We start from the raw sequence: 26,344 nt of genomic DNA, 5'->3' as shown, positions 1-26,344 counted from the left end.
CTCCCCCAGGCACAACAATTTTCGTACCAGGAGGAATGATACATTTCATAAGACGATCTACACACATTAATGAATTACTATTTGCCATTGGGGCTTTCTGCCATATTGGGCCATGCTCATCAAATATCAAGAGCTGTTTTGGAATTTAATTTTAATCCAAACACCAAACTCTCATTTAAATTTAGCGGAATTTTTAATGTATTATGCACTGTTCAACTGTTGAGGAGCAAAAACAGCAACTGTTCCTGTATACGAAGTACAACTGAAGAGTAAGACGTCTAATTGCGCATGTGTGCCTACCACCTTCCACCTCCCAAAACGTGCTTGCTTATCAGTGCTCTCATGCTTTAGGTGGCCTAAGATACTGCCAAGCTTACTGACCAATGAGAATGCTTTATTTTCTTTCACAATTTAAAAATATACAGCAAGAAATATTTATGCTTTTAAAGACACTCTGAAAATCTACAGGCCAAGAGCTTTCGTCAGAATGCTTACGATGTGAATTGGTTCAACCGTTCCCTCAAAATCGATGTAACACAAATCAGCCTAGCATTTTAAATATATAGATAATAATAATAATAATAATAATAATAATAATAATAATAATAATAATAATAATAATAATAATAATAATAATAATAATAACGGAGGTACACCCACTCCGTGCATTTATTTTTATTTTTTATTTTTTTTTGCTTTACGTCGCACCAACACAGATATGTCTTACGGCGATGATGGGATAGGAAAGGCCTAGGAATTGAAAGGAAATGGCCGTGGCCTTAAGTAAGGTACAGCCCCGGCATCTGCCTGGTGTGAAAATGGGAAACCACGGAAAACCATCTTCAGGGCTGCCGACAGTAGGGCTCAAACCCACAATCTCCCGATTACTGGATACTGGCCGCACTTAAGCGACTGCAGCTATCGAGCTCGGTTCCGTGCATTTAAATTACGCGCCTTTCAGAAGGCCATCTATAATGAACAATGAAAACTCATTTTGGGAGAAGTTTGAACATTCATCGACAGATGTCTCTACTGTCAACTTATGTGCTCCCTCTGATGAGAAGATGGACAATTCATTTTCAAGAGAAATTTTGTAAACATTGGTTTCTTAAACTGTGTTGATTGTAGATTGTTTTTGGCGTTCTAAGGTTATCAGCACTTCTATCTCTTCCCACCAGCTTAAAATTGTAGCCAATAGGAAATGTTGTACATTTATTTAAGTAACCAATCAGGGTTTTTGATATTTATTTGATTGTCCAATGGAAATTGTGGGTGTGTCAGGGCTTCAGCCCACAGATATCTGGACCTTCCTCTCTGTTATAAAAGCTGGGACCTTTCGGGCCATGTTGTCTTTCGACTGCTCCAACCCAGCAGTAGAGTGTGTTCGTAAAGGAGGCAGGGGAGGGCTTGCCTCGTCCATCTCTGGAAGGTCCACCAGCTAAAGGTAATGGGAGACATACTTTAATCATGTAATAGTTAATAGTCTCAGAAAGTTAACTAGAGGGGAAGGTTTCAAGCTTCTTTCTTAAAGCAATCTGGCCATGTAAATTCTACATCTGGTTTAAGATCTTAGTTTAAATTAGGGAATAAAGAATGTAAACCCTCTTGTATTCCCCTTCAACTTGGTCTTGAGGTGACTATGATTTTGTAAACTTTAAATTTATGTTTTCCTTGTAATTTAAACTTTCTCTCCATCTAGTCACCTCCGTAACTTACGGCCATCAGCCCAAATAGGGTTTTTAGGTATTTTTCAAGTGTATTTCAGAGTGCAAGAGTTTGCCTCCTAACATTTTGATTTTTGGCCAGTAACTTTAACCTTTTCCTTTTCCAAGACCATGTAGAATGGGTACTTGTTACCCCTGTTAAAATTAACTTCCATTATTCATTTCCTTTCAAATGTAACTGTTGAGCAGATAAGACAGTGAGTACTGTTTGGTTTTGGCAAAATGTAGACTGTGCCTTTAAGAGGCCTGAACTTGTAAAATTTGGAGAACAGTCTTCTACAGTGTAACTGTGTGGAGCAAAGACGCTCTTCCTACTGTTGTAAATTTTGGAGCTCAGTCTTCTTAAGGAGTTATTGACGGCAGCAGTAGTGATCTTGTTGAAGTTGTAACTGGGGAGCTCCAAGCTCATGTTGTTAAGTCGTTGTCTGTTCTAGACTTTTCGAGCTCATGAACAAAACTTTTTTACCTGACTATTTGTTATTACTTAGCAAGGTGTAAAAACTGAAATGAAAAGGAGAAACCTAGGAAAGAAATATATTCAGAATTTTATTTTAAATTACTATTTAATCTTTTCTCTATCCACCCATTCATGCCCGCACTTTCTTTCACCTCTGCGTTCCACAGAATCCCCGGAACAAGTGGCAGCAGAGCATGGTTGAATGGGCCTGGATGAAGCCCCTTTTGACGGCTATTTATAGAATTCAAAACCGAACTCTAAAAAGTTTTCCATTTTTTGAATTTTCTAAGTTCTGTTAGTTTCTCATTCACTATGTTTGGTCCTAGGGAAGTCCTTGCACCATGGTATCTGCGCAAGGAGGAATTAATTTATGAACTTTTAATTAGAAAGGTCCAGTCTGGTGGTACGGTTGCTACAGATACTGCTAAACTTAAAGAATCTTTAGAGCTTCCCATCGGTATTCCAGTATTTGAGGAGAAGGAAATTGATGAGGGCTCTGTCAACCATCACTGACAATACTACTGAGCTAGCGTCTGTTTTAAGTTTTTTTGAAGTAGATGAGCCTTCCACAGTTAGTCTGAAGCACACTCAACAATGGACCACACACCTCATGCAGTATTGAGAGGTAAGTCTCATATAACCTATGCCATCTAACTAACACATTCTCTCATTCAATTCATTAATTTAATTTTATCTAATTTATCAGGTTAACTTCATGGGCACCGCAATGAATCGCAAAAATTTTATACCAGACACAATGTATCTGTGTTAACCACATCTTCATGTGTTGTCCTGACAATGTCCAACACCATTTCAGCAAGATTTAACAAGCACCATGAGAGCATCTCATTTATTATTTTGATTGAAGATGAAACAACATCTAACAGTTCCCTGTCAGCTAGTGGTTATTTACAGCAGTGTCCAATGGATTACATATAGCTAACACCACACATATAGATTTGATGACAAACTACAGGATCAACATTTACCAGTTCCTATTGAAATGATCAGCAGTATTAGAACTAACAGTTCTGTGTATATAAATTAATACTTAATACTTGAAATTATTCTCAATGATGAACATACTCAAGATGTTAGAACCTAGTTCATTTTCAAATTTATTCATATTCCATCCCAGTTTTTAATGTCACTTTGTATATATTTGTTTTCATTTGTTTTTATGTCAATTGTGTGGATGTACATTTGTTTAGTTATTAGGTGTTTTACATTAAGGCTGAAGATGGCCAGCCCAGGCCGAAACTAGTCCCTAATTAATGTAATTTAGAATATTACATATTATAGTATTGAAAGGTGGACCATTACTACATTAATTTAATAATTACATTGTACTTCTACAAGGTTATAAACACTTCAAGACTTATTTTCTATGTAATAACAAATGAACTCTCCATCAAGAAACCTTCTGATATCAACTTCAAATTCAAAATTTTCTAAAACGTAAATTTCAAACTGTGTCAAGCGTGGAAGGACTTTAGAGGATGGAGGTCTGTACCGGAGGTACACCCGCTCTGTGAGTTGAAATTAAGTGTCTTTTAGAAGGCTATCTATAACATGAACAATGAAACTCATTTCAGAAGAAGTTTGAACAATCATCGAAAGATGTCTCTACTGTTAACTTACGAGGACGGTTTGAAAAGTTCTCGGAATCACCGCTAGATGTCAGTGCTAGAGCAACGAGGTTCCTGCGCAATAATCACACATCCTTTGTGAGTGAACACGTGGCGTGTCAGTGCTCTAGCTGCAGGAGTGTGGTAGTGATGACTCTTTGTTGTTGTTGTTGTTGTTGTTCCCGCGTAGTGATTTGTGACAATGGAAAAAACTGAGATTCGAGCAGTGATTAAAAGAAAGGTATGAAAGCAAAGGAAATTCATGCCAACTTTCAGAACACACTGGGGGACTCTGCTCCTTCATTTTCAACTGTTGCCAAGTGGACCAGCGAGTTTAAATGTGGTCGGGAGAGCTTGGATGATGATCCGCGTAGTGGACGGCCAAAAAGTGTAACGACCCCAGAATTTATTGCAAAAGTGCATAAAATGGTCATGGAGGATCGTCGACTGAAAGTGCGGGAGATTGCTGAAGCTGTAGGGATGTCTTCTGAATGGGTATATTATATTTTAACCGAAGAATTGGGTATGAAAAACTTATCCGCAAGACGGGTGACGCGGCTCTTGACACTGGACAATAAACGCACCAGGTTGGAAATGTCCGAACAAAGTCTGGCCCGTTTTCAGTGCAATCAACAAGATTTATTTGCGCCGGTTTGTGACTACAGATGAAACTTGGGTCCACTACTATACCCCAGAGACAAAACAGCAGTCAAAGCAGTGGAAACATGCTGATTCACCACCACCAAAGAAAGCAAAGGCAGTGCGTTCGGCCGGAAAGGTCATGGCCTCAGTTTTCTGGGATGCAAAAGGCATTCTGCTGATAGATTATCTTCCTACTGGCCAAACAATTACGGGGCAATACTATGCAAACCTCCTAGACCAACTACAGGAAAAGATACGCGAAACAAGGCCTGGTTTGGCAAGGAAAAAGTCATCTTTCATAAGGACAACGCTCCGCCGCACACAAGTGTTATTGCCATGGCAAAACTTCATGAACTGGGGTACGAATTGTTGCCACATCCACCTTATTAACCTGATTTGGCACCATCAGACTTTCGTCTATTCCCCAAGCTGAAAATTTTCCTCGGTGGACGGAGATTTTATACAAGGGAAGAACTGACAGCCGAATTGGAGAGGTATTTAGCAGGCCTGGAGGAATCTCATTTTCGAGATGGGATCAAGGCTTTGGAACATCGCTGGACCAAATGCATTAGTCTACAGGGAGACTATGTTGAAAAATAAAAGCAGTTCCACCAAGATAAGATACTTAATTCTAGTACATTCCAAGAACTTTTCAAAGCACCTACGTATGTGTTCCCTCTGATGAGAGGATGAAAAATTAGTTTTCAAGATAAATTTTGTACACATTGGTTTCCTAAACTGTGTTGTTTGCACATTGTTTTTGGTGTTCTAAGGTTATCAGCACTTCTATCTCTTCCTGCCAGTTTAAGATTGTAGCCAGTAAGAAATTTTGTACATTTAAGTAACCAATCAGGGCTTTTGATATTTATTTGATTGTCCAATGGAAATTGTGGGTGTGTTAGGGCTTCAGCCCAAAGATATCTGGACCTTCCCCTCTGCTATAAAAGCTGGGACCTTTCGGGCCATGTTGTCTTTCGATTGCTGGATAGAAAGAAAATACAGGAAAATAGTTTGCAGATACCCTGGGCATATGAGAACCAACAGATATGGAGAAAGGCTTATTGAAGTATCTGAAGCATTCAATCTGAAGTTGATGTCCACTCCATTCAAGAGAGAAAGTAAAGAGTTAATGACGTATCGTTCAACAAATCCCATGTTGGGAGAATTTCAAATAGATCACATAGCCACATCAAGCTCGTTGGAAATCTTGAATGTTAAAATACAAAGGCGGGCTAATATAGATTCCGATCACTACCTGATTAAAGTCAAGATAAAATTTATTTCGAAGTCCAACAAGAAACCACCACCCATAATTAAGAGATACTGAACCGACAAACTGAAGATAAACCAAGAAATTGTTGAGAAGTACCAACAAGAGCTTGAGGCCTTGGAGTCTTTGAACTGGGACAAAATGGCCAAAAGAATTCAAGAAGCAACCCTGCCGAAATGGTCCGAGGCATGGAATAAATGGTGTTCTAACCAAACCAAACCCCATGGTGCAATAGCCCCAAATAGCCATGGCCGACCAAGCGACCGCTGCTCAGCCCAAAGGTTTGCAGATTATGAGGTGTCGTGTGGTCAGCTCGACGGATCCTCTCAGCCGTTGTTCTTGGGTTCCTGGACCGGAAAATGGCTTCTAACCAGAAAACAATTTGAAGAATTCAAGGAACAAAGGAAACTCAAGGAAACAATCCTTCAGAACATGAAAAGAAGGTATGAAAAAGAACAGCTGCTCCATATAGAGGAAAATTTCAAGAAAAACAACACAAAACATTTCTACCACATGTTTAAGAACAAAATCAAAGGATTCACCCCCAGAAATCTGTGTTTTAAAAATGAACGAGGGAAACTCATCCTTGGGGTCAGGAAAAACTGCGAACACTTGGTGACTATTTCCAGAAACTGCTGAACTCTGAACCTCCTGAGGAGGGATTTTTTCTTTGGAGAAACCCTAGGATTCTTGCCATAAAATAAAGAAGAAATTAAGGATATCATTATGGAACAAAAATTTTAAAAAGCTCGGGGAAGGACTCAACTCCTGCAGAGTTACTGAAATATGCTGGTGAAAATTTGGTGAATAAATTACAAGAATTATTTGCCCATATCTGGGAGGCAGAAGAAATTCCAAGTGATTTGAAAAAAAAAAAAAAACACAGAGAGAGAGAGAGAGAGAGAGCCAGCATCAGCAACCACAGTGGTATCTTCCTTTTCCCTGTAGTATTCAAAATCCTCTCAGAAGCCTTGCAATACAGACTTGAAACTCATTTAGACAAACAGATAGGTCAATATTAGGCAGGGTTCAGGGAAAGGCATTCGTGTACAGAGCAAATATATATACTAAAATCAATAATCAAGGTATGATCAATGAGAAACCAGGAGAGGATAATCTTAACGTTGGTAGATTTCAAGAAGGCGTATGATTTTGTAGATCATGGAGTGTTCATGAACATTCTCTAGGAGTTAGGAGTTGATGAAAATCCTTGGCTATAATTAGACAAACCATCACACACACCTTTACTCAAGTTAAATTTATGGGTGAACTCTCTAAAGCATTTTGGATTAAAAGCAACCTAAGGCAAGGAGAACCTTTCTTCACTCCTCTTTAATAGCATCCTAGAAAAGGTCATCAGGGAATGGAGATTGAGAATGACTGAAAAAGAAACTCACAATGGGGTGAAGATAGGTTTTGGGAAGAATTGCTCTCATGTTGGACTCTTTAGCCTTCACAGATGACTCACTCCCAGTGGAAATGAAATGGAGGCATTAAAATTGAAGGTGAGGAGGATTGAGATGGGCTTCAGACTATGCCATGATACGTACAAGTCCAAGTCCATTTCCATTCAAGCTAAATTAAGACAATACTGCATAGTGGTCAGAACAGAATGCCATTATGGAGCGGAAACACTGACAGAAAAAAACAAAAAAGAAAAAACAGAGAAACTATGTTTCTTCTAAAAATCTTGGGTCCAGAGAAGTTGCAAAATGACCAACATACTTTTTGATTGAGATCAAACCAGGAACTCTCTAAAATGAACAAAAAGTTACGTTGACGATGAGAGAAAGAAGAGTGACCTTTTATGGACACATTGAAAGGATGAATATGGAGAGGTCGGCCAACAAAATACTCCTTCTACAAGGAAAGTGGAAAAAACAGCCTGAGTTGCTTACACAAGTGCAGAAAGACCTAGCAGAAGTGGGTGCCAAGGAGGAAGAGATACAGGACAGAACAAAATTTAGGAAAAATGTTGTGAAAGTGAGGGATGCACCCAAAAATCCACTGGACAAGCCACAGAACCTCTTGGTGGATGAAAGAGAACGGAGAAGCCAAAAACTTAAGGATATTTGACGAGAGTACAAAGAGAAAGGCATTAGTCTGCGCTACAGAAGGGCAAGTAGATTGTGTAAACATGGCCCACAGATGGCTGTATCGATGAATGAATGAATGAATGAATGAATGAATGAATGAATGAATGAATTAATAATAATAATAATAATAATAATAATAATAATAATAATAATAATAAACCCACACACCGAGGAAGAGCTGAAACAAAATATTTGCCACAAAATATCATTAATTTCTGAATACAACATACACTGAGTCAGCGGGAACTCTGTCCGAAGAAGTCAGTGGTGCATACAAGCCTACGGACATTTCCAACAACTTCTGTATGAAGCAAATACTAATTCATTTTAGAATATGGTTTCTTTCTTTCTTTCTTTCTTTCTTTCTTTCTTTCTTCCTTTCTTTCATACCCTAAGCAAGCAAGCAAGACGCTCATGAAATACTTTGTGCACTTGCCAACAATGACCCTGTATTTTAAACCAAATTCTAATTTCATACTTAGAAGGTAAGTGGTTGCAAGCACCCAAGCGACGAGCTCTTCCTCCGATTCAACTGGAGTCACATGTGCCAGGCTCTTCAAGTAACCCCCACCTTTCAAAAAAAGTCATGTGGGATGAGGTCAGAAGAACGAGCAGGTCTTGCAATGCAAGGGATTACTATCAAATGGAAACTTAATAGTTTCATTCTCAGTCACGTTAAAAAGTACCTCAATTATCAGTTTCTCACTAGTGGTTATTTAATACAACATATTTGTTTCGATTCCTTCTATCGTCCCTAGAAATTTGTCTCTTGAATTTTGTTACACACAGTAAAAACGAAATTTAAAATAACTATTTCTTTGCAAATAAGGATAAAAACAAAGAACACAAACCAATTTTGTCTGAAGAAAGTTTTGTGTAATGATGAATCTGAGATGCTCTCCTATGTATCTAACTATACAAAGCACTGAAAAAATCATGTACATGGTTAGTAAACATGAAATGGTACTGACTTGTTTTCTTGGTTGTGGACTTGACATTGTAGCTAGGAACATCCAGCTCCTTGAATGATGTGGGCTTCACTGTTGTGGGAAGAGTACTCGTTACACTTGGGGTCGTTGACAGAGACATAGTCGATACAGTTGTGCTCACAGTTGTACTTGGCTGACGATTGAAGGCAGCTGAAACAAATTTGGGAGAAAATAACTTTCAATTTTGTGGAAGATATAAAAAACACTAGATTATTTCTAATTATAAAAAAATACAGGGGAAAGAGGAGCTCTTCAATTACGACATTGGAGTCCCGTTAATTCAAACTAATTGAGACTGGAGTCTGTTCAGATTAACCGGAGAATAGTTTCTATAACGCAGTACACTACATAATTTGAAATGTCCATTCTTTAGCAGTTGCATTAATAAAATACTGTATAAAATGACAGTAGTTAAGAAACCGCAGAGGACAAAACAACTAAAACTAGGTTAAAATTTGTCTCTTAAAACTGCCAAAGTACGGTAACGGGTTACACTTTTGTTTTTGTTTATTTAAGAGTTCTGCCACACTTTCGGTAGTAGCACTGCAGAACGTGAACACGTGAGTCATCGCAGCAAGCCACAGCTTTAAAGGTCTCTGGGCGATTCTGCCCTCCTCAGTTCGCTGCTGACTTTGTCTCAGCTTATTAGGAGCGCTATACTGTGATAAATTCAATCGAGTTAAGGCTTGAAAATGGAAAGGAAAAGAAAAACTTGAAGTGCCGAAACGGTTGGATAAGGGTGACAGTGCATCAAGATTATCTGTCGAGTTTGGTGTTGGAAAAACTACGGTTTCTGACTGGAAGAAAAGATGTTCTAAAATCAAACAGTTTTGTACAGCATCGTCAGCAGACATCCTTAAAACCTACCAAACAGCAAAAGTGTCCAAATTTAATAAACTTGATTAAGTGCTTCATTTATGGTTTTCACAGGAGAGGCAAAAAGGTACTCGGTTAAGTGGACCTCTTGTTCAAGGAAAGGTGCTTCAATTAAGAAATTACTGAATGGAGATGTTTTATTCATTGCCAGTACTGGATGGTTCGATCGATGGAAGAAGGCATGGAATACATCAGTTAACAATAATGGGACAACAGTTATCAGGTGATCATGCCACTGCAGAAGATTACATCAGTGAATTTAATGACTTGGTTAGCATCAGAAAATTATTCACTGCAAGAAATGTATAACTCCAATGAAAAGGGTTTAAATTTCAAGGCCCTTCCCAATAAAAGCCTTGCATCTGCAGAGGAATCTCATGCAACTGGGTTTGAGTAAGGAATGTGTTACTGTATTAGTGTGTAGTAATGCTGCAGGAACAAATAAATTGCCCCTAATGGTTATCAGCAAATCATCAAAACCAAGGGCATTCAAAAACTGTAATATGTAACTGTAACTGAACAGAAATGGTTTGAAGAACAGTTTGTTCCCTCAGTAACAAGTTTTAGTGCAAAAAGTAGTTTGCCTTTTCAGCATAGCTCTTGACTGACAATAATCCAGTGCACCCAGCAGCGAGTGAATGAACCTGCGGTGAAATAAGAGCAATTTTCTTGGCTCCTAATGTTACGTCGATATTGCAGCCAATTGACCAAGGCGTTCTGCAAAATGTAAAACCTGTGTATAAACAGAAACTTCTCAGGTACGTATTTGAGAATGACAGTTCACTTACTTGTCTTCAAAAACTGAAGAACGCGGATATTAAGGACGGGGTTTACTGGGCAGCAGAGGCATGGGAGGGTGTGATGAGGAAAATGTGAAAGAAATTGTGGCCGAGTCTTGTATTCATCAAGAGTCCAGCAGAAGCGTCTGCATCTGTCAATCTCCTTGAACTCGTTCAACACATTCTTGGGTGTGAGGAATCGAATGAATATGACATTAGCAAGCGGATGGAAGCTGACTGTCATCAATTCCAAACAGACCAAGAAATTGTAGCTACGGTGGAGAACGAACCTGGAGTTGATGAGGAACAGAATGACAAAGAAGAAGAAATAAAATAGAGTTTGAGGGATGTTCCACCATTCAAAACATTGTAAAAATATATCAAATTATAAGACCGGTTTTGACTCCCTTGCAGTCATCAGTTCTTGGTGAAAATCAAAACAAGGGGAATCTGATAACAATCATCATAAAGAAAAAACATGTACCTATAGGTGATTGCATGGAAACACATCAATGGGTTGCTAGACATTACCTTGAAATGCTACGTACACTTGGCAAGCTGAACTTGGAACTTAAAAAGTTCCCTGTTCTGGCTCTAACCGTCTTGTGTTCATGGAACACGGAACACTGGAAACACATGTACTGGTTGAAAATATATACAAGCCCGATACGGACACTTATAATGATATGAAACCTTAGTTCTCTAAGAGCGTTCTTGGACTTGACAGTCCTGTTTCTATCTGAAAAAAATTGGATGAAATACACACACATTGAAGCAAAATGTACAAAGATATAGTTCTGGCCTAAACTGTCGTGCATTCATGAACACGGAACACTGGGAACACATGCACTGTTCGAAAACACACACATACGATATGAAACACTTATAACGATATGAAACATTCGTGTTACAAGAACGTTCCTGGGTTTGACTGACTGGAGGGTGATTGGGGATTTAAATGAGACTATGGAGTGGGTATGTGGGAAACTGGGAGTGAAATTTCTAGATCCTAATGGGTGGGTAGGAGATAGGGATCTGCGCTCAGATGGCCTTCATTTAAACCGCAGTGGCACGTATAAGTTAGGAAATTTGTTTGGAAGGGTAATAGGGAGGTACATTCAGGGAAACAGGATGGCCTAGGGAGCGGTGATAAGGGAAAAGGGAACTCGAAATCAAGTAGGGATGACATAAAATTGTTAGTGTTGAACTGTAGAAGTATTGTAAGGAAAGGAATAGAATTAAGTAATTTAATAGATATATATTTACCAGATATTGTAATAGGAGTTGAATCATGGCTGAGAAATGATATAATGGATGCAAAAATTTTCTCACGGCACTGGAGTGTGTATCGTAGAGATAGGATAGGAAGGATGGGAGGGGGAGTGTTCATTCTGGTGAAAGAAGAATTTGTAAGCTACGAAAAAGTTAAAGAGGAGACACATGAAATTCTAGGTGTAAGGCTCACTTCTAAATAGGCAACTTGATATATTTGGAGTGTACAGATCGGGAAAGGGTAGCACTGACGCGGATTCGGAATTATTTGATAGGATAGTCAGCTATGTGGGAAACGACATGGAAAGAAATGTGATTGTAGCGGGAGATCTGAATTTGCCAGATGTCAATTGGGAAGGAAATGCGAATGACAGGAAGCATGACCAACAAATGGCAAATAAGTTAATATGGGAAGGACAGCTGATTCAGAAAGTGATGGAACCAACCAGAGGGAAAAATATCCTGGATATCGTGCTGATAAAACCAGATGAGCTCTATAGGGAAACTGAAGTAATAGATGGTATTAGTGATCATGAAGCTGTTTTTGTGGTAGTTCAAAATAAATGTGATAGAAAGGAAGGTCTTAAAAGTAGGACTGTTAGGCAGTACCATATGGTTGATAAAGCAGGCATGAGGCAGTTTCTATAAAGTAATTATGATCGGTGGAAAACGGTAAATAAAAATGTAAACAGACTCTGGGATGGGTTTAAAGCAATTGTTGAGGAATGTGAAAACAGGTTTGTACCATTAAGGGTGGTAAGGAATGGTAAAGACCCACCTTATTATAATAGAGAAATAAAGAGACTAAGAAGGAGGTGCAGACTGGAAAGAAATAGAGTTAGAAATGGCTGTGGAAGTAAGGAGAAATTGAAGGAACTTACTAGAAAATTGAATCTAGCAAAGAAGGCAGCTAAGGATAACATGATGGCAAGCATAATTGGCAGTCATACAAATTTTAGTGAAAAATGGAAGGGTATGTATAGGTATTTTAAGGCAGAAACAGGTTCCAAGAAGGACATTCCAGGAATAATTAATGAACAAGGGGAGTGTGTATGTGAGGATATTCAAAAGGCAGAAGTATTCAGTCAGCAGTATGTAAAGATTGTTGGTTACAAGGATAATGTCGAGATAGAGGAGGAGACTAAGGCCAAAGAAGTAATAAAATTTACATATGATAACAATGACATTTACAATAAGATACAAAAGTTGAAAACTAGAAAAGCGGATGGAATTGATCAGATTTCTGGGGATATACTAAAGACAATGGGTTGGGATATAGTACCATATCTGAAGTACTTATATGATTATTGTTTGGTCAGAGGAGCTATACCAGATGAATGGAGAGTTGCTATAGTAGCCCCTGTGTATAAAGGAAAGGGTGATAGACATAAAGCTGAAAATTACAGGCCAGTAAGTTTGACATGCATTGTATGTAAGCTTTGGGAAGGCATTCTTTCTGATTATATTAGACATGTTTGCAAAATTAATAACTGGTTCGATAGAAGGCAATTCGGTTTTAGGAAAGGTTATTCCACTGAAGCTCAACTTGTAGGATTCCAGCAAGATATAGCAGATATCTTGGATTCTGGAGGTCAAATGGACTGTATCGCGATTGACCTGTCTAAAGCATTTGATAGGGTGGATCATGGGAGACTACTGGCAAAAATGAGTGCAATTGGACTAGACAAAAGAGTGACTGAATGGGTTGCTATATTTCTAGAAAATAGATCTCAGAGAATTAGGGTAGGTGAAGCTTTATCTGACCCTGTAATAATTAAGAGGGGAATTTCTCAAGGCAGTATTATCGGACCTTTATGTTTTCTTATATATATAAATGATATGAGTAAAGGAGTGGAATCGGAGGTAAGGCTTTTTGCGGATGATGTTATTCTCTACAGAGTGATAAATAAGTTACAAGATTGTGAGCAACTGCAGCGTGACCTCGAAAATGTTGTGAGATGGACAGCAGGCAATGGTATGATGATAAACGGGGTTAAAAGTCAGGTTGTGAGTTTCACAAATAGGAAAAGTCCTCTCAGTTTTAATTACTGTGTTGATGGGGTGAAATTTCCTTTTGGGGATCATTGTAAGTATCTAGGTGTTAATATAAGGAAAGATCTTCATTGGGGTAATCACATAAATGGGATTGTAAATAAAGGGTACAGATCTCTGCACATGGTTATGAGGGTGTTTAGGGGTTGTAGTAAGGATGTAAAGGAGAGGGCATATAAGTCTCTGGTAAAACCCCAACTAGAGTATGGTTCCAGTGTATGGGACCCTCACCAGCATTACCTGATTCAAGAACTGGAAAAAATCCAAAGAAAAACAGCTCGATTTGTTCTGGGTGATTTCCGACAAAAGAGTAGCGTTACAAAAATGTTGCAATGTTTGGGTTGGGAAGAATTGAGAGAAAGAAGAAGAGCTGCTCGACTAAGCGGTATGTTCCGAGCTGTCAGCGGAGAGTTGGCGTGGAATGACATTAGTAGACGAATAAGTTTGAATGGTGTTTATAAAAGTAGGAAAGATCACAATATGAAGATAAAGTTGGAATTCAAGAGGACAAACTGGGGCAAATATTCATTTATAGGAAGGGGAGTTAGGGATTGGAATAACTTACCAAGGGAGACGTTCAATAAATTTCCAATTTCTTTGAAATCATTTAGGAAAAGGCTAGGAAAGCAAAAGATAGGGAATCTGCCACCTGGGTGACTGCCCTAAATGCAGATCAGTATTGATTGATTGATTTGATTGATTGACTGTCCTGCCTCAATCTGGTTAAACTAGATGAAACATATAAACATTGAATGTACAAAGACAAACCACTTGGCATTTAAAAGTTCTGGTTTTCATTTCAAAAACTGTCATGTGTTCGTGGAACACAGAAGAAGAAGAAAACAGTGAACAACTAGTGTCGCATTCAGATGCCGCGGCCGCCTTACAATTTGCCGTATGCTACATCGAGCAATACTCCATTGCTATGCCCACAGATGTGATGTTTACGAGGCGCTGGTCTAACACTGCATCTTCGAGTAGGTTCCAATTACTGCGGCAAATGAAACTAACAGACTTAGTAAAGATAAACGACCAGTGATTGATGGTTTATGATGTGTACTTATGTTAACATTAAGTTATTCTACTGAAGTATGACTAATAAAATGCAAGTAAATGTTCATTCTATAATATATTCTTTCATTTCAACAAGAAGAAAAAGTTGAAAAAATTCAGTTTAACTGGATTTTCAGATTACCAGGGTTCGGATTAACAGGACTCCACTGTATTTTCAAATATTTATCCTCTATTTAAAAGGAGAATATTATAAATACTCAGACTGCACAGGATCTCAAAAACATAATGAATAACCTGTTTAGTATTGTGTTGTTGAAGAAATTATGTCATAGCTGTGGAAAGTTCCTCTTCAGACGTACATAACCAAGGCCACACACATATATTATGGGCCCCTTAACTACTCAAAATGGGGGGCTCTCTTCCTCAACTTCATTAAAAAGTACCGAATATGATTCGTACAATAATGTGTATAGACAAACAGATATCCATTTTTATTTTTAGAAATACAGTTTAATACATTATTCAAAACAAGTACATTATGAAAATTATTACTTAATATTAATGTCAAATAATACATTTTTAAGTCCTAGAATACCAAATATATTCCTCTAGCCCATTGCAGATTTTGAAGAATGGCATACTGTTGTGGTATTAAAACTATCACCTTTTGATATTATCGCCTTCTCTGAAAGTTGGTTAACTGGCTTGGTTTCGGACATGGAAAACCCTCTTTCCAGAGGGTTTTCCATTTTCAGAATTGACCGTGGATCTTGGGGGGGGGGGGGGGGTATCCTGGCCGTTAAATCCAAATGGCACGCAACCCTACGTACTGATTTAAGCAGTGACTGTGAAGCCATAAGCCATTTGGGTAGAAGTGAAATTTCAACATACCAAATATCTATTTGCTTGTTTTTACAGACCACTTCGATCAACCCTCAATTATTCTGAAAATATTATTTCTTCTTCTTCTTATTCTATGACCACAAAGGATCACTTTAGTCAGTCCATCGTTCAGGTCTCTTTGAATGGATTGTTCGGGCTTTGCGGTCCTCCCAGTACTTCTTCAGACACTCCGATCTTTGTGCCCTTTCCTCGGTTGAAAATATGTGTGTAGTTGGTTTGTTTCGTGTAAGGGTAAAGCAGAGGTTTGTATTCTTGAGTTTTGTATTCAATTTTATCTTATTTGTGGTGTGTTCTGTTGTAAGGCCTATTTCCTTCACATCCTCTCTTACTTCTGATTCACTTACATCCTGTTGTGGTGTTTTTTGAGACGAGATTTTGTTGTACTAGCTGGGTTTCAGAAGTCTTGAATCCTCCATCCTCATGATATGTCCAAAGAATCCCAGTCTCCTCTTACGCATAGTATCTGTAATGGGTTCTAGCTCTTTGTACACGACTTTTTTTTTTTGGTATTATCCACCACTGTCCATCTTTCTGGTATTTTTTGTTGATGCAGGTTCTTCCAATCCTTCCTTCAATTTTCTGAAGTCTGTCAGTCTTTGATTGTTTATTCAGGTGAAAAAGTGTTTTTGCTGCATATGTAGCTTCCGGTTTTATAACTGTGTTGTAGTGTTTTACTTTTGCATTTATAGACAAACATTTCTTTTTGTAGATATCCCATGTTAATTTTTGTGCTTTAGCTAATCTATTTGTTCTTGTTTGGATTGAGAATTTTTCAATTAGGTTATATGTTATTACTTCTCCCAGATATTTAAATTGAGTTATTATTCTGATTTTATTACCATTTATGGTAACTTCTTTTAGTTGTGTTGGTTTTGGGGGCATCATTTCTGTTTTTTTCAAATGATGTTTTGAGGCCAATTTTATTTGCAATGTTTTGAAGTTCTGATATCTGGGTTTTTGCTTCTTTAATGTCCACTTCTAGTAATGCTAAATCGTTGGCAAAACCCAGGCAATGTGTTTTGATTTTTTGGCCAATCTTTATTTTTGGGGGACATTTCCTAAACCATTCCCTCACTACCATTTCTAGAGCACAATTAAATAATAGTGGTGAGAGCCCATCTCCCTGCCATAGTCCACTTTTAATTTCATATGACTGTGATGTTTCACTCCTAAATTTCACTTTTGATTTGGTGTTAGTGAGTCAATTTTATCATGTTTATTAATTTGGGGTATAGTCTATAACATTTTAAACAGAGATTGTCTATGGATGCATTTGTAAGCTTTCTTGAAATCTACAAATGTTATCACCATATTGCTGTTTCTTCTCCTGTTATAGTTCATTATCAAGCTAAGACTCATGATCTAATCAGGACAGCTCCTCCAGGGTCTGAAACCTCCTTGATATTCTCCTAGTTCTTCCTCAAGTTGTAAACTTATCCTATTAGGGATGATTATTGAAAATATTTTGTATGTTATGCCTAGGAGTGAGATTCCCCTGTAGTTATTAGGGTCGGTTTTGTCTCCTTTTTTGTGCAGCGAGTGAATGAGGGCTGTTGTCCAGTGTTCTGGCAGTTCTTCTTTAATCCAGGTAGAGACAAGTTGTTTATGGAGGGCAACTTTTGCTGATCTTCCTACATATTTCCAGATTTCTGCAAAGGTCTGATCTTCTCCTGGCATTTTGTAGTTTTGTAATTTATTCAGTGCTTGGTAGACTTCCTTTATTGTGGGGGGATTGATGTTTTCTGGTGGAGTTTTTATTGGAGTGTTGGTGTCCAAATGAAGGAGTTCCATAGGTTCCTCACAATTTAGAAGCTTGTTGAAATATTTTGCCAGAATTTCTGCACTGTCTTTATTGTTAGGAGCCAGCTTAGCATTTTCATCCTTCATCAGTATTCATATCCTTCATATTTTTGGAGCTATTTTCTTAAGGTTTTGTAGTAGTCCCTTGATTGAGTTTTATTGCATTCTTCTTCAATGAATTGCAGTGTCTCCTTATGATGCTGTCTTTTTATTCTTCTTAAGACTTGGGTAGTTTCTTTTCTCTGTTCTACTAGATTTTAATAGGATATTTCTGACTTTTGGGACTGATATAATAGTCATGCCTGATATCTTTTCTCTGCTGTTTCATCACATTCACTGTTCAACAACTGGTGTTTTTTACGTGGTTTAATTGGAGCCAGTTCTTCTGCAATTTGTTTAATGTTGTGTTTTAAGTCTCCAAGTTTTTTTTTTATTTTTTCAGTTGCTTTTTGGTAGTTTTCATAGTTGATTAACTGGGTAGGATCTATTTTTCTTTTAGTTTTAGGGGCTTGCTTTTGTTGTCTCCTCTGGGGAGTGAGTTTAATTTTTATTTTAACTACATAGTGATCTGATCCTGTGTCTATTCCTCGGAGGACTTTGACGTTATAGATCTCTTTGTGGTGGTATTTTTCCATGCAGATGTGATCCAGTTGCCATTCTCCTTTAGTGTAGTCAGGGTGTTTCCATGTTTTGAGTTTTTGAGGTTTTCTCTTAAAACATATAGATTTTGAGATTAAATTATGGTTTCTACACAGGTCAAATAGTCTCTCTCCATTTTTATTTGTTTTCTTATGTGCTGGCCATTTTCTGATGATGTCACGGTATTTTCTTTCTCTGCCTAGTTGAGCGTTTAAGTTGTAATAATTTTACATGGTGTTTGGGGGTGTTATCTAGGGTCTGGTCCAATAGGTCCCAAAATTCTTCTGTTTCCTCATGGTCTTTTGAGGAGTTGTTATCTCTTCTGTAATGAAAACCATTAATCTGAATCCTAATGTCATTATACTGGGTCACTTTAACCTCTCCATATCTTGGAATTCCCCAGCGTATGGTGTCCCTTCTAATAACCCTGACAAGTGGTATCTCAACCATTATATTACCGGCCTAGGCCTCCAACAGTACATTCTTGAGAACACCTGTGGGGATAGTCTTCTTGACTACCTGCTCTGCTCCGTTAAGCCTTCAGCTATTTCTGTGGGACAAAATATTTTTATATCAAACTACAAGTATGTAGAGGAAACATTCCCTATTTCCCCTCCCTGCTCTCTCAAATGTCATCGACCCTTCACCAGGAAATATGTACCCATGTGGTGAAAGGTTGACTGGCAGGCTATGAAACACAACCTGGCACTTCTTGCAAGTGGGTGAAGTCCAAGAAGCAGTGAACCTTTTTTAAGACTGAACTCGTGCTGTGATCCATGACCTTGTTCCCACTCATAAAACATCGGCCAAATGCCCTTCATGGAAGAAAAGAGACACCAAAATTGCAGAAATTAATAAAACAAAAGCCTGGAAAAACTGGAAAAGGTTGCCTTCTGAAGTCGGCTATAAAACCTTTTCTGACCTTTGCAAACAACAATCATCTTCTAAAACAATATTACCAGGACTACATAAACTCTGCCTGCCTAGAAGTGAGAAGTAATAGCAAGAGATTCTGGTCTCTGATAAACAACAGGAAAAATACAAAGCGTGTGCCAGACAGAGTGACTTGGGTTTATAATAGACCAGAAATTTTCTACGATTACTTTGCATCTAATTTTGTTGCACCTATTCAGTTCCCAGTTTTCCGAGTATTGATTCTGTTACTTCTCATAGTCTCAGTAATCTTTACACCTCCGAGTCAGAAACCTATCCTTTACTTTCTTCCCTGCCAGAAAATAAGTCTACTCGTCCAGATGGCCTCAGTCTTGTCTTCTTTAAGAATACCGCTATGACTCTTGCCCATGCTATTGCTGTTATATTTAACCATGGCTCCTTAGCTTTCTACTTTTCTGACGACTGGAAAATCGCTAACATCACTCTGGTTTTTAAAAGTGGAAAGAGGTCTGATGTCAGAAACTATTGCCCGATTTCTACATTAGCCACCCTATCACTCATCCATGATAAGATTATCCACCAGCATCTTTCATTCACCACTGCTTATATATCGTCCCAGCAGCATGGTTTTCTTCCTGGTAGCTCCTGCCTAATTACTCTGGCTGTTCTTTTCCATCGTGCAACATCTGCTCTTAATGCCGGTTCACAGCTGGGCATGTGCTACATTGATATTCCAAAGACTTCTGAAACCATGGACCATGCGTTCCTAGGGCATATTGTGTCGCCCGATGGTGTTTCTATCGATCATCGCAGAACACAGGCCATCCGTGATTTCAAACCTCCTAAGGACATCAAAGGTATTGCCAGGTTCATAGGCACGGTGAATTTCTTCAGGAAATTTATTCCTAACTTCGCTAACAGAGCGGTGCCCTTGAACTTACTTCGCAGGAAAGGCGTCAAATTTGAGTGGGGACCTTCTCAACAAGCCGCTTTTGAAGATCTGAAATTAGCTCTTTGTAATGCCCCGGTCCTTGCTATGCCTGATTTTTCCAAGAAATTCATTGTCCAAACCGACGCCTCATCATCGGCGGTGGCTGCTGTCCTCCTTCAGGAAACTGAACTCGGAAGACGACCCACAGCTTATGCGTCTAGGACATTATCAGCCCAAGAGGCTAAATAATCCATCTATGAACTTGAGGGTTTGGCAGTCTTATTTGCATTAGACAAGTTCCGCCTCTATCTGGAATACGTTAAGTTCGACCTGGAAACAGATAATCGAGACTTAAAATGGATCTTAACTAAGCCGCGTTGTACTGGTCGTATAGCCCGTTGGGCCATCAGGATTTCTGCCTTCCAGTTTGATGTTAGGCATATCAAAGGATCTGAAAATGTTGTGGCGGATGCGCTAAGCCGCATGTTTTCTCATGATGTGGAGACCACCGAACAGGATGATAGTCCTTCTCTTTCCGCGCCCATACCGTCAGGTGTAAATGCCATTCTAACTGATGCCCCATGTTGTTTAGGGATACTGAAAAATATCAACGTGAAGATCCCATGCTGGCTCCTATTATTGAGACCCTTTTTTCTGGGGAACATGTCTTCCCTTATATATTGAGGAACGGGGTGTTGTGTTGCCCATCGAGGCATGATCAAAAGATGAAAGTAGTGGTTCCAGCCGTGCTTGTACCTATGATCTTCAAGTACTATCATGAGACCTCATTAGGGGGGCATTTAGGCATCTTCAAAACTCGGGAAAAGATCTTGTTTGCTTAGTAAACCCACCTTGTCCACTAAGCTAGGTCTGTTATCTTCTCATCAAGCCCCATGGAACGCCTCTATATAGACTATGTCGGACCCTTCCCCCAATCAAAGGGGAACACCAACAAATTCATTCTGGTGTGTGTAGATGGTTTCACAAGATTTTCCTGGCTATTTCCGACTAAGTTGGCAACCGCTCAGTCCACCATTTCTTGTTTAAATACAATCTTTGCTTCTTTTGGTCCTTGTCAATATATAGTTTCTGATAATGCTAAAGTCTTTACATCCAATCTTTTCCGTAAATTCTGTTTTGATCTGTCTATATCACATGTAACTACATCGGCGTATTATCCTCAACCATCTCTGACTGAGCGGGTCAATCGTAATCTTAGATCGGCTCTCATTGCATTTCATCATGATGATCATTCCAGGTGGGATACGTCCCTGCATTGGTTGGCCATTGCTTTGAATTTGGCGATTCATGAATCTCACAAGTTCACTCCAGCTTCTCTGATGTTTAAATTTGTGCCTAACACGCCGCTCTTTAACTTTTGGTCACTCAATGATATTTTACCAGAGACAATAGATCCCGATAATATTAGAGATCTATGGAAGAAGGCTAAGGCCAATCTGTTAGGGCTCACCAATTTAAAAGTCGGAGATCAAGTCATGGTTAGAAACTTTGTTCCCGCGGGCAAGCTTGCTCCCAGATTTCATGGGCCGTGCATTATATTGGATTTCCTGACTCCCGTTACATTATTAATGAGCAATCCAGCCATGGAGAGGATTTTTTAGAGCGCACCTCTCTCAAGTGAAACCTGTATGATTAAAGTACCTTTTTGCCATTAAAATTTTAGCAAGAGTTTGAAGGTTACATTTTTTAAATTATTATTATTCGAGGCCTTCTGCCCCGATTATGTTATTAAATTTTGTATATGATCTGTATGTACGATCTTCCATTCTGGTTTTCCTGCTGTCTATTCCTTAGTGGTCATTACCAAGCTCCCGTCTCCTGCATCTCCGCACTACTGGCACTAAAGAATCTTCCACGCCGCCCGCCCCTCTGTATCAGCAATAAAGATCGTACTCTCAAGTCTGCAACAACACTTCTCTGTCGCCGAGATCTTACTGTTTCAGTGCCCCCTCAGCTGTTCGCCGCCGTACTGCAACAGAAGTGGGGTACGGGCCCACTCCACTCCCGTGAAGGCTCGCTTGTGAACGGCGTGCCGGAGTCCATCTCCCGGCAAAGGCTGAAGTGCGGTGTCCCTACCGCCAACTCATCTGGGGACTGTACATATACTTCTTATCTTTGGCGACCATCACCACGACTACCCCTCTCATAGTAGCGGAAGAGGTGTATCTGAGGGTACTTGAGGGGTCCGGGCGACCTCAACTGGGTATCGGCAGCGGCGGCAGGTCTTGCCGTCAAAACTATCAACATGTTGTTAATACTCTACAACAACAAGGACACTCTAAAGCTGGAGTTAAACAAGTTTCTACCTATCAACTTTAAAAAAAAAAAAAAAAAAAAAAAAAACTTAGAAATGTTTTTTTTCTCTTCACTGAAGATGTTTCTCAAAATTCTTCTGTGTCACCCCAGGGAAGGACATTTGGGAGCGGGAGGCCTGTACCGGGAGGTACACCTCAACGCCGCACATTCAAAACTAGCGCCTAAATTAACTCCTCTATTGGTAAAACAGTGAAACTGAAACTACACCAACTTGGAACTTTAATCAGAAGATGTCACCACTAAAATATTGAGTAATTTTGTTATTGTGCAGTTGCCTAACCTGAGTGGATTTCTACTTGTTTAGTTCGACATTCATCAAGAAGTTTGGACATTTTTTCACAGAGGACACCACTAAAAACTATGATCATGCACACTGGTGTGAGTTGTAAGAAGTTATAATGTAAAGAAGTTTTGTATTTCTAGGTTTTTGTAACTGAATGATGTTCATTTATTTTTTGGTTGGCAATATTTCCTGTTTCTTTCTGCCAGTTTTGAATCTAGCCAATCCCTAATTTCGGTATTTTATTTTCAACCTATCACAGGCTTCTTGTTCGATTCTAAGCGTAACTTTTGAATTTATCCAATAAAATTTAGAGGGTGTGGCTAGGTTAATCTTGAATGATCTCGAACGTTCCCCGAGGGTTTCTAAACTGTGGCTTTTCTCGTTTCTTGGCAAACTGATCATCATCTTACTGAGTGTGTGTCAAAGCAGGAGGTGGGCGGCCTCTTTAATAATAATAATAATAATAATAATAATAATAATAATAATAATAATAATAATAATAGCTTCTATACTAAGATCTATTAACTAAGCACTAAACTACAAAGGACTACACATAACTTTCGCTTATACACACACTTACACATCTCTCTCTCTCTCTCTCTCTCTCTCTCTCCCTCTCTCTCTCTCTCTTTCTCTCTCTCTCTCTCTCTTTGTTTCTCAGGTAATGTGACCAGTTAATATTTCAAAATTTCATGATCCGTATTGAAGTGGGATTACAATAATTGAAATTAAGAGGGTTCCTCCTATTCGATACAAAGATATTTATTAACGTGAATGAATCACATATCGTTCACATGAGGTACTAGTTTTGGCACCAAACTATGTGCCATCATCAGCCAACAAGTCAAATCGGGCAAACACAATATAAACTTAAAACAACTTTAAATACACCTGCAGGTGTTATAGTGTATTTGCAGGTGTTATAGTGCTATTTACCAACTGACGAGCCCAACATAGCACACTGGGGCAAAACGCTGGCAACCAGGAATGAGTTAGTTGGAAAATTTATAATGTCCAATAACGGACCATTTATATTGGTATTAAAAATGCACTCATTCGGGACAAATATTTTAGGTTCCCTATGGGAATCAACATCTATATCATCTGATGGCCATGCAGGCATTAATATTTGGTAATGAGACGAAGTCTCTCATAGTGCATTGACACAAGTAGCCTACGCAGTGGCCTCCACAGTAAGCACTAGCCATGCGTCTTGGTGGGTGTGCTATTTACAAACTGATGAGCCCAACTTAGCACACTGGGGCAAAACGCTGGCAACCAGGCAGGAATGAGTTAGCTGGAAAATTTATAATGTCCAATAACGGACCATTTATATTGGTGTTATAAATTTACTCATTCGGGACAAATATTTCAGCTTCCCTGTGGGAATCAACATCTATATCATGCTAGATGTATCCAGGAACCTCGCGAGATGGAAGACTGCAGATTAATTGTTGAGTAATTTCCATAGTCCTCTGCTGTGCTACCACAGATGGCAGTGAGAGGGGGCCGGTCTGGCACTTAAGTCTTGTACGTGATTGGCGTAGTCGAAGCGTAAGCGGGTGGACTGGTACGGTGACGGCCCTCGGCCCGTAGCAAGTTGGCATGGCGGACGCTATAACCATTACACTGCTCCCTCCTAAAAGCTGCTTGTCCCGAGCTGCTCCACGATATGGTGCCAGGCAATCGTGATGAACAACCATCATCTTCCCTTGGGAAAGCTGCCGGATCCGGTAGATGATGTCATTAATCCTGGTGATGATTGTACATGGGCCTTCCCATTGTGGCTGCAGTTTCGGTGACTTCCCTTTTGTCCGCACTGGACGGTACAGCCACACTCGGTCACCTTCCTGGAAACCCGCAGAGTTCGCCAGCATGTCGTAGCGGGCTTTCATCCGGTCGCTGGCTACCCTTAGATGATGTCGTTCAGGTGATCCACCAACTCCCATACGTACTCCGTCATGGGCTGCTGCTGGTCTGGTGCCGACGCGAACATTAGATCACATATGGCAGGTGGAGCTCCCTTCCGAAGACCATGTTGGCAGGTGTCATGCCCGTCATCTCATGAGTGGACGCTCGATAGGTCATCAAGATGAATGGGACCCTCTCGTCCCAGTACCTCTGATGCGCCAAAACCACCTTCCTGAGATACTCCTCGACGGTTTTCACAAAAGGCTACATCATGCCATCTGACTGTGGGTGGAGAGGTGTTGTATGGGTCTTCCACACTCCTAAGCGCTGCAGAACCTCTTGCATCAAAGTTTCTGCCTTGGTCGCTATGAAGTTCCCTTTGGAAACCGAATCGGCAGAAGTTCTTGGCCAAGACGTCAGCTACTTTCGATGCCTCTTGGTTCGGGATGGCGTAGACCTCCGGCCACTTTGTGAAGTAGTCCATGGCCTGGAGTAGGTAACGATTCCCGGCGTCAGATTCGGAGAATGGTCCAGCGACATCAATGGCGATCCTTTCGAAAGGTGCTCCAACATTGTACTGCATCATTTGGCCCCTACTCCTGGTAAATGGACCCTGGCTCCCCGCTCAGGTGTCATACAGCTTGCACATCCTCTCAACATTGTTCCTCAGGTGCACCCATTAGTAACGCTGTTGGGCACGATCTAGGGTCTTATTCACTCCCAAGTGGTGGGCAGTAGTTGCAACTCGGTGCAACTCAGTCAGAACCTCTATTCTCATGCTCCTGGGAATTATCAGCTACGCAATGTGCTTCTTTCCGCCGGTTGATTCCCACGCATGGATAACCATGAGAGACGACCGCTGGGTCCAGTACGCCCTATAGTTTGGACTCCGTTCGGCGATGTTTTTCCATTCCGGCCTCTGCCCTGACTCTACTTCCCATAAGATCAGCCCGATACCGTCATCCTTCAGCTGCTCCCTCCTGAGGGCGTCTCGATCCCATCCTTCAGCGGTGGTGGCCCTCATGGCCCAGACATCCACGATGCCTGCCTGTCTCTCCACTTTCTGGCAGTGTGCACTGTTCTCAAGGCATGGTCTTCTGGATAGAGCGTCGGCGTTGCAGTGCTTCTTTCCTTGTCGGTGCTCGGTGGTGAAGTCGTACTCCTGAAGGCGTTGTAACCAGCAAGCTGTCTATCCTTCTAGGTTTCTAAAGCTTAGGAGGCAGGTCAATGCAGAGTGGTTGGTGCGCAGACGGAAAGTCTGCCCATACAGATACTTGTGGAAGTGCTCTCAGGTCTTCATGATGGCCAGCAATTCCCGATGCGTCATGCAGTAATTTATCTCAGCTTTTGACAACGTCTTGCTGAAATAGGCGATCACCTTCTCCTGGCCGTCTTGCGCTTGTGACAGTACCCTCCTTCAGCTTCCGGAAGGCAGCCTCCACCTCACTTGACCATTGGAAAGGCCTCCTCTCCTCGGTGAGCTGATGATGATGCTTGTTGTTTAAAGGGGCCTAACATCTAGGTCATCGGCCCCTAATGGTCCGACATGAGACGAAATGGAATGACAAATTAAAAGTCAAAAATCCTCCACTGACCAGAATTCAAAAAGTGAGGACGAAGAATGAATGGATGGATATAAATTTAAAACAATCTGTGGATCCGACCCGCAATGTCTCGCATTCACAGAAACTGAGATGAAACAATAGTATTATTGACCAAGGGACTGCGTCTATAGCATAATACTGAATCGATGATGCTTTTAGTCGAAAGGGGTCCAAAATCCAAGTCATCGGCCCCTCATAATGGTACTTATTGCTAGGAAAGTAGAACCACGGTATTTTTCATGT

The 26,344-nt window shown here is 40.0% G+C and overlaps 1 protein-coding gene across 1 annotated transcript in view; it reads right to left on the bottom strand.

The window, feature by feature from the left end:
- The window catches only part of Ephrin (ephrin), a 167,807-nt gene that overhangs the window by 10,648 nt on the left and 130,815 nt on the right, over window positions 1–26,344 (bottom strand). Inside the window, exon 6 of the mRNA XM_068226017.1 lies at window positions 8,789–8,956. Within this exon, the coding sequence (XP_068082118.1) occupies window positions 8,789–8,956 (168 nt within the window). The remainder of the gene's footprint in view (window positions 1–8,788; window positions 8,957–26,344) is intronic.

This window comes from Anabrus simplex, chromosome 2, assembly GCF_040414725.1.
Source record: "Anabrus simplex isolate iqAnaSimp1 chromosome 2, ASM4041472v1, whole genome shotgun sequence".
In the NCBI taxonomy this organism is placed as follows: Eukaryota; Metazoa; Arthropoda; class Insecta; order Orthoptera; family Tettigoniidae; genus Anabrus; species Anabrus simplex.
This window is presented reverse-complemented; position numbering and strand designations above follow the sequence as displayed.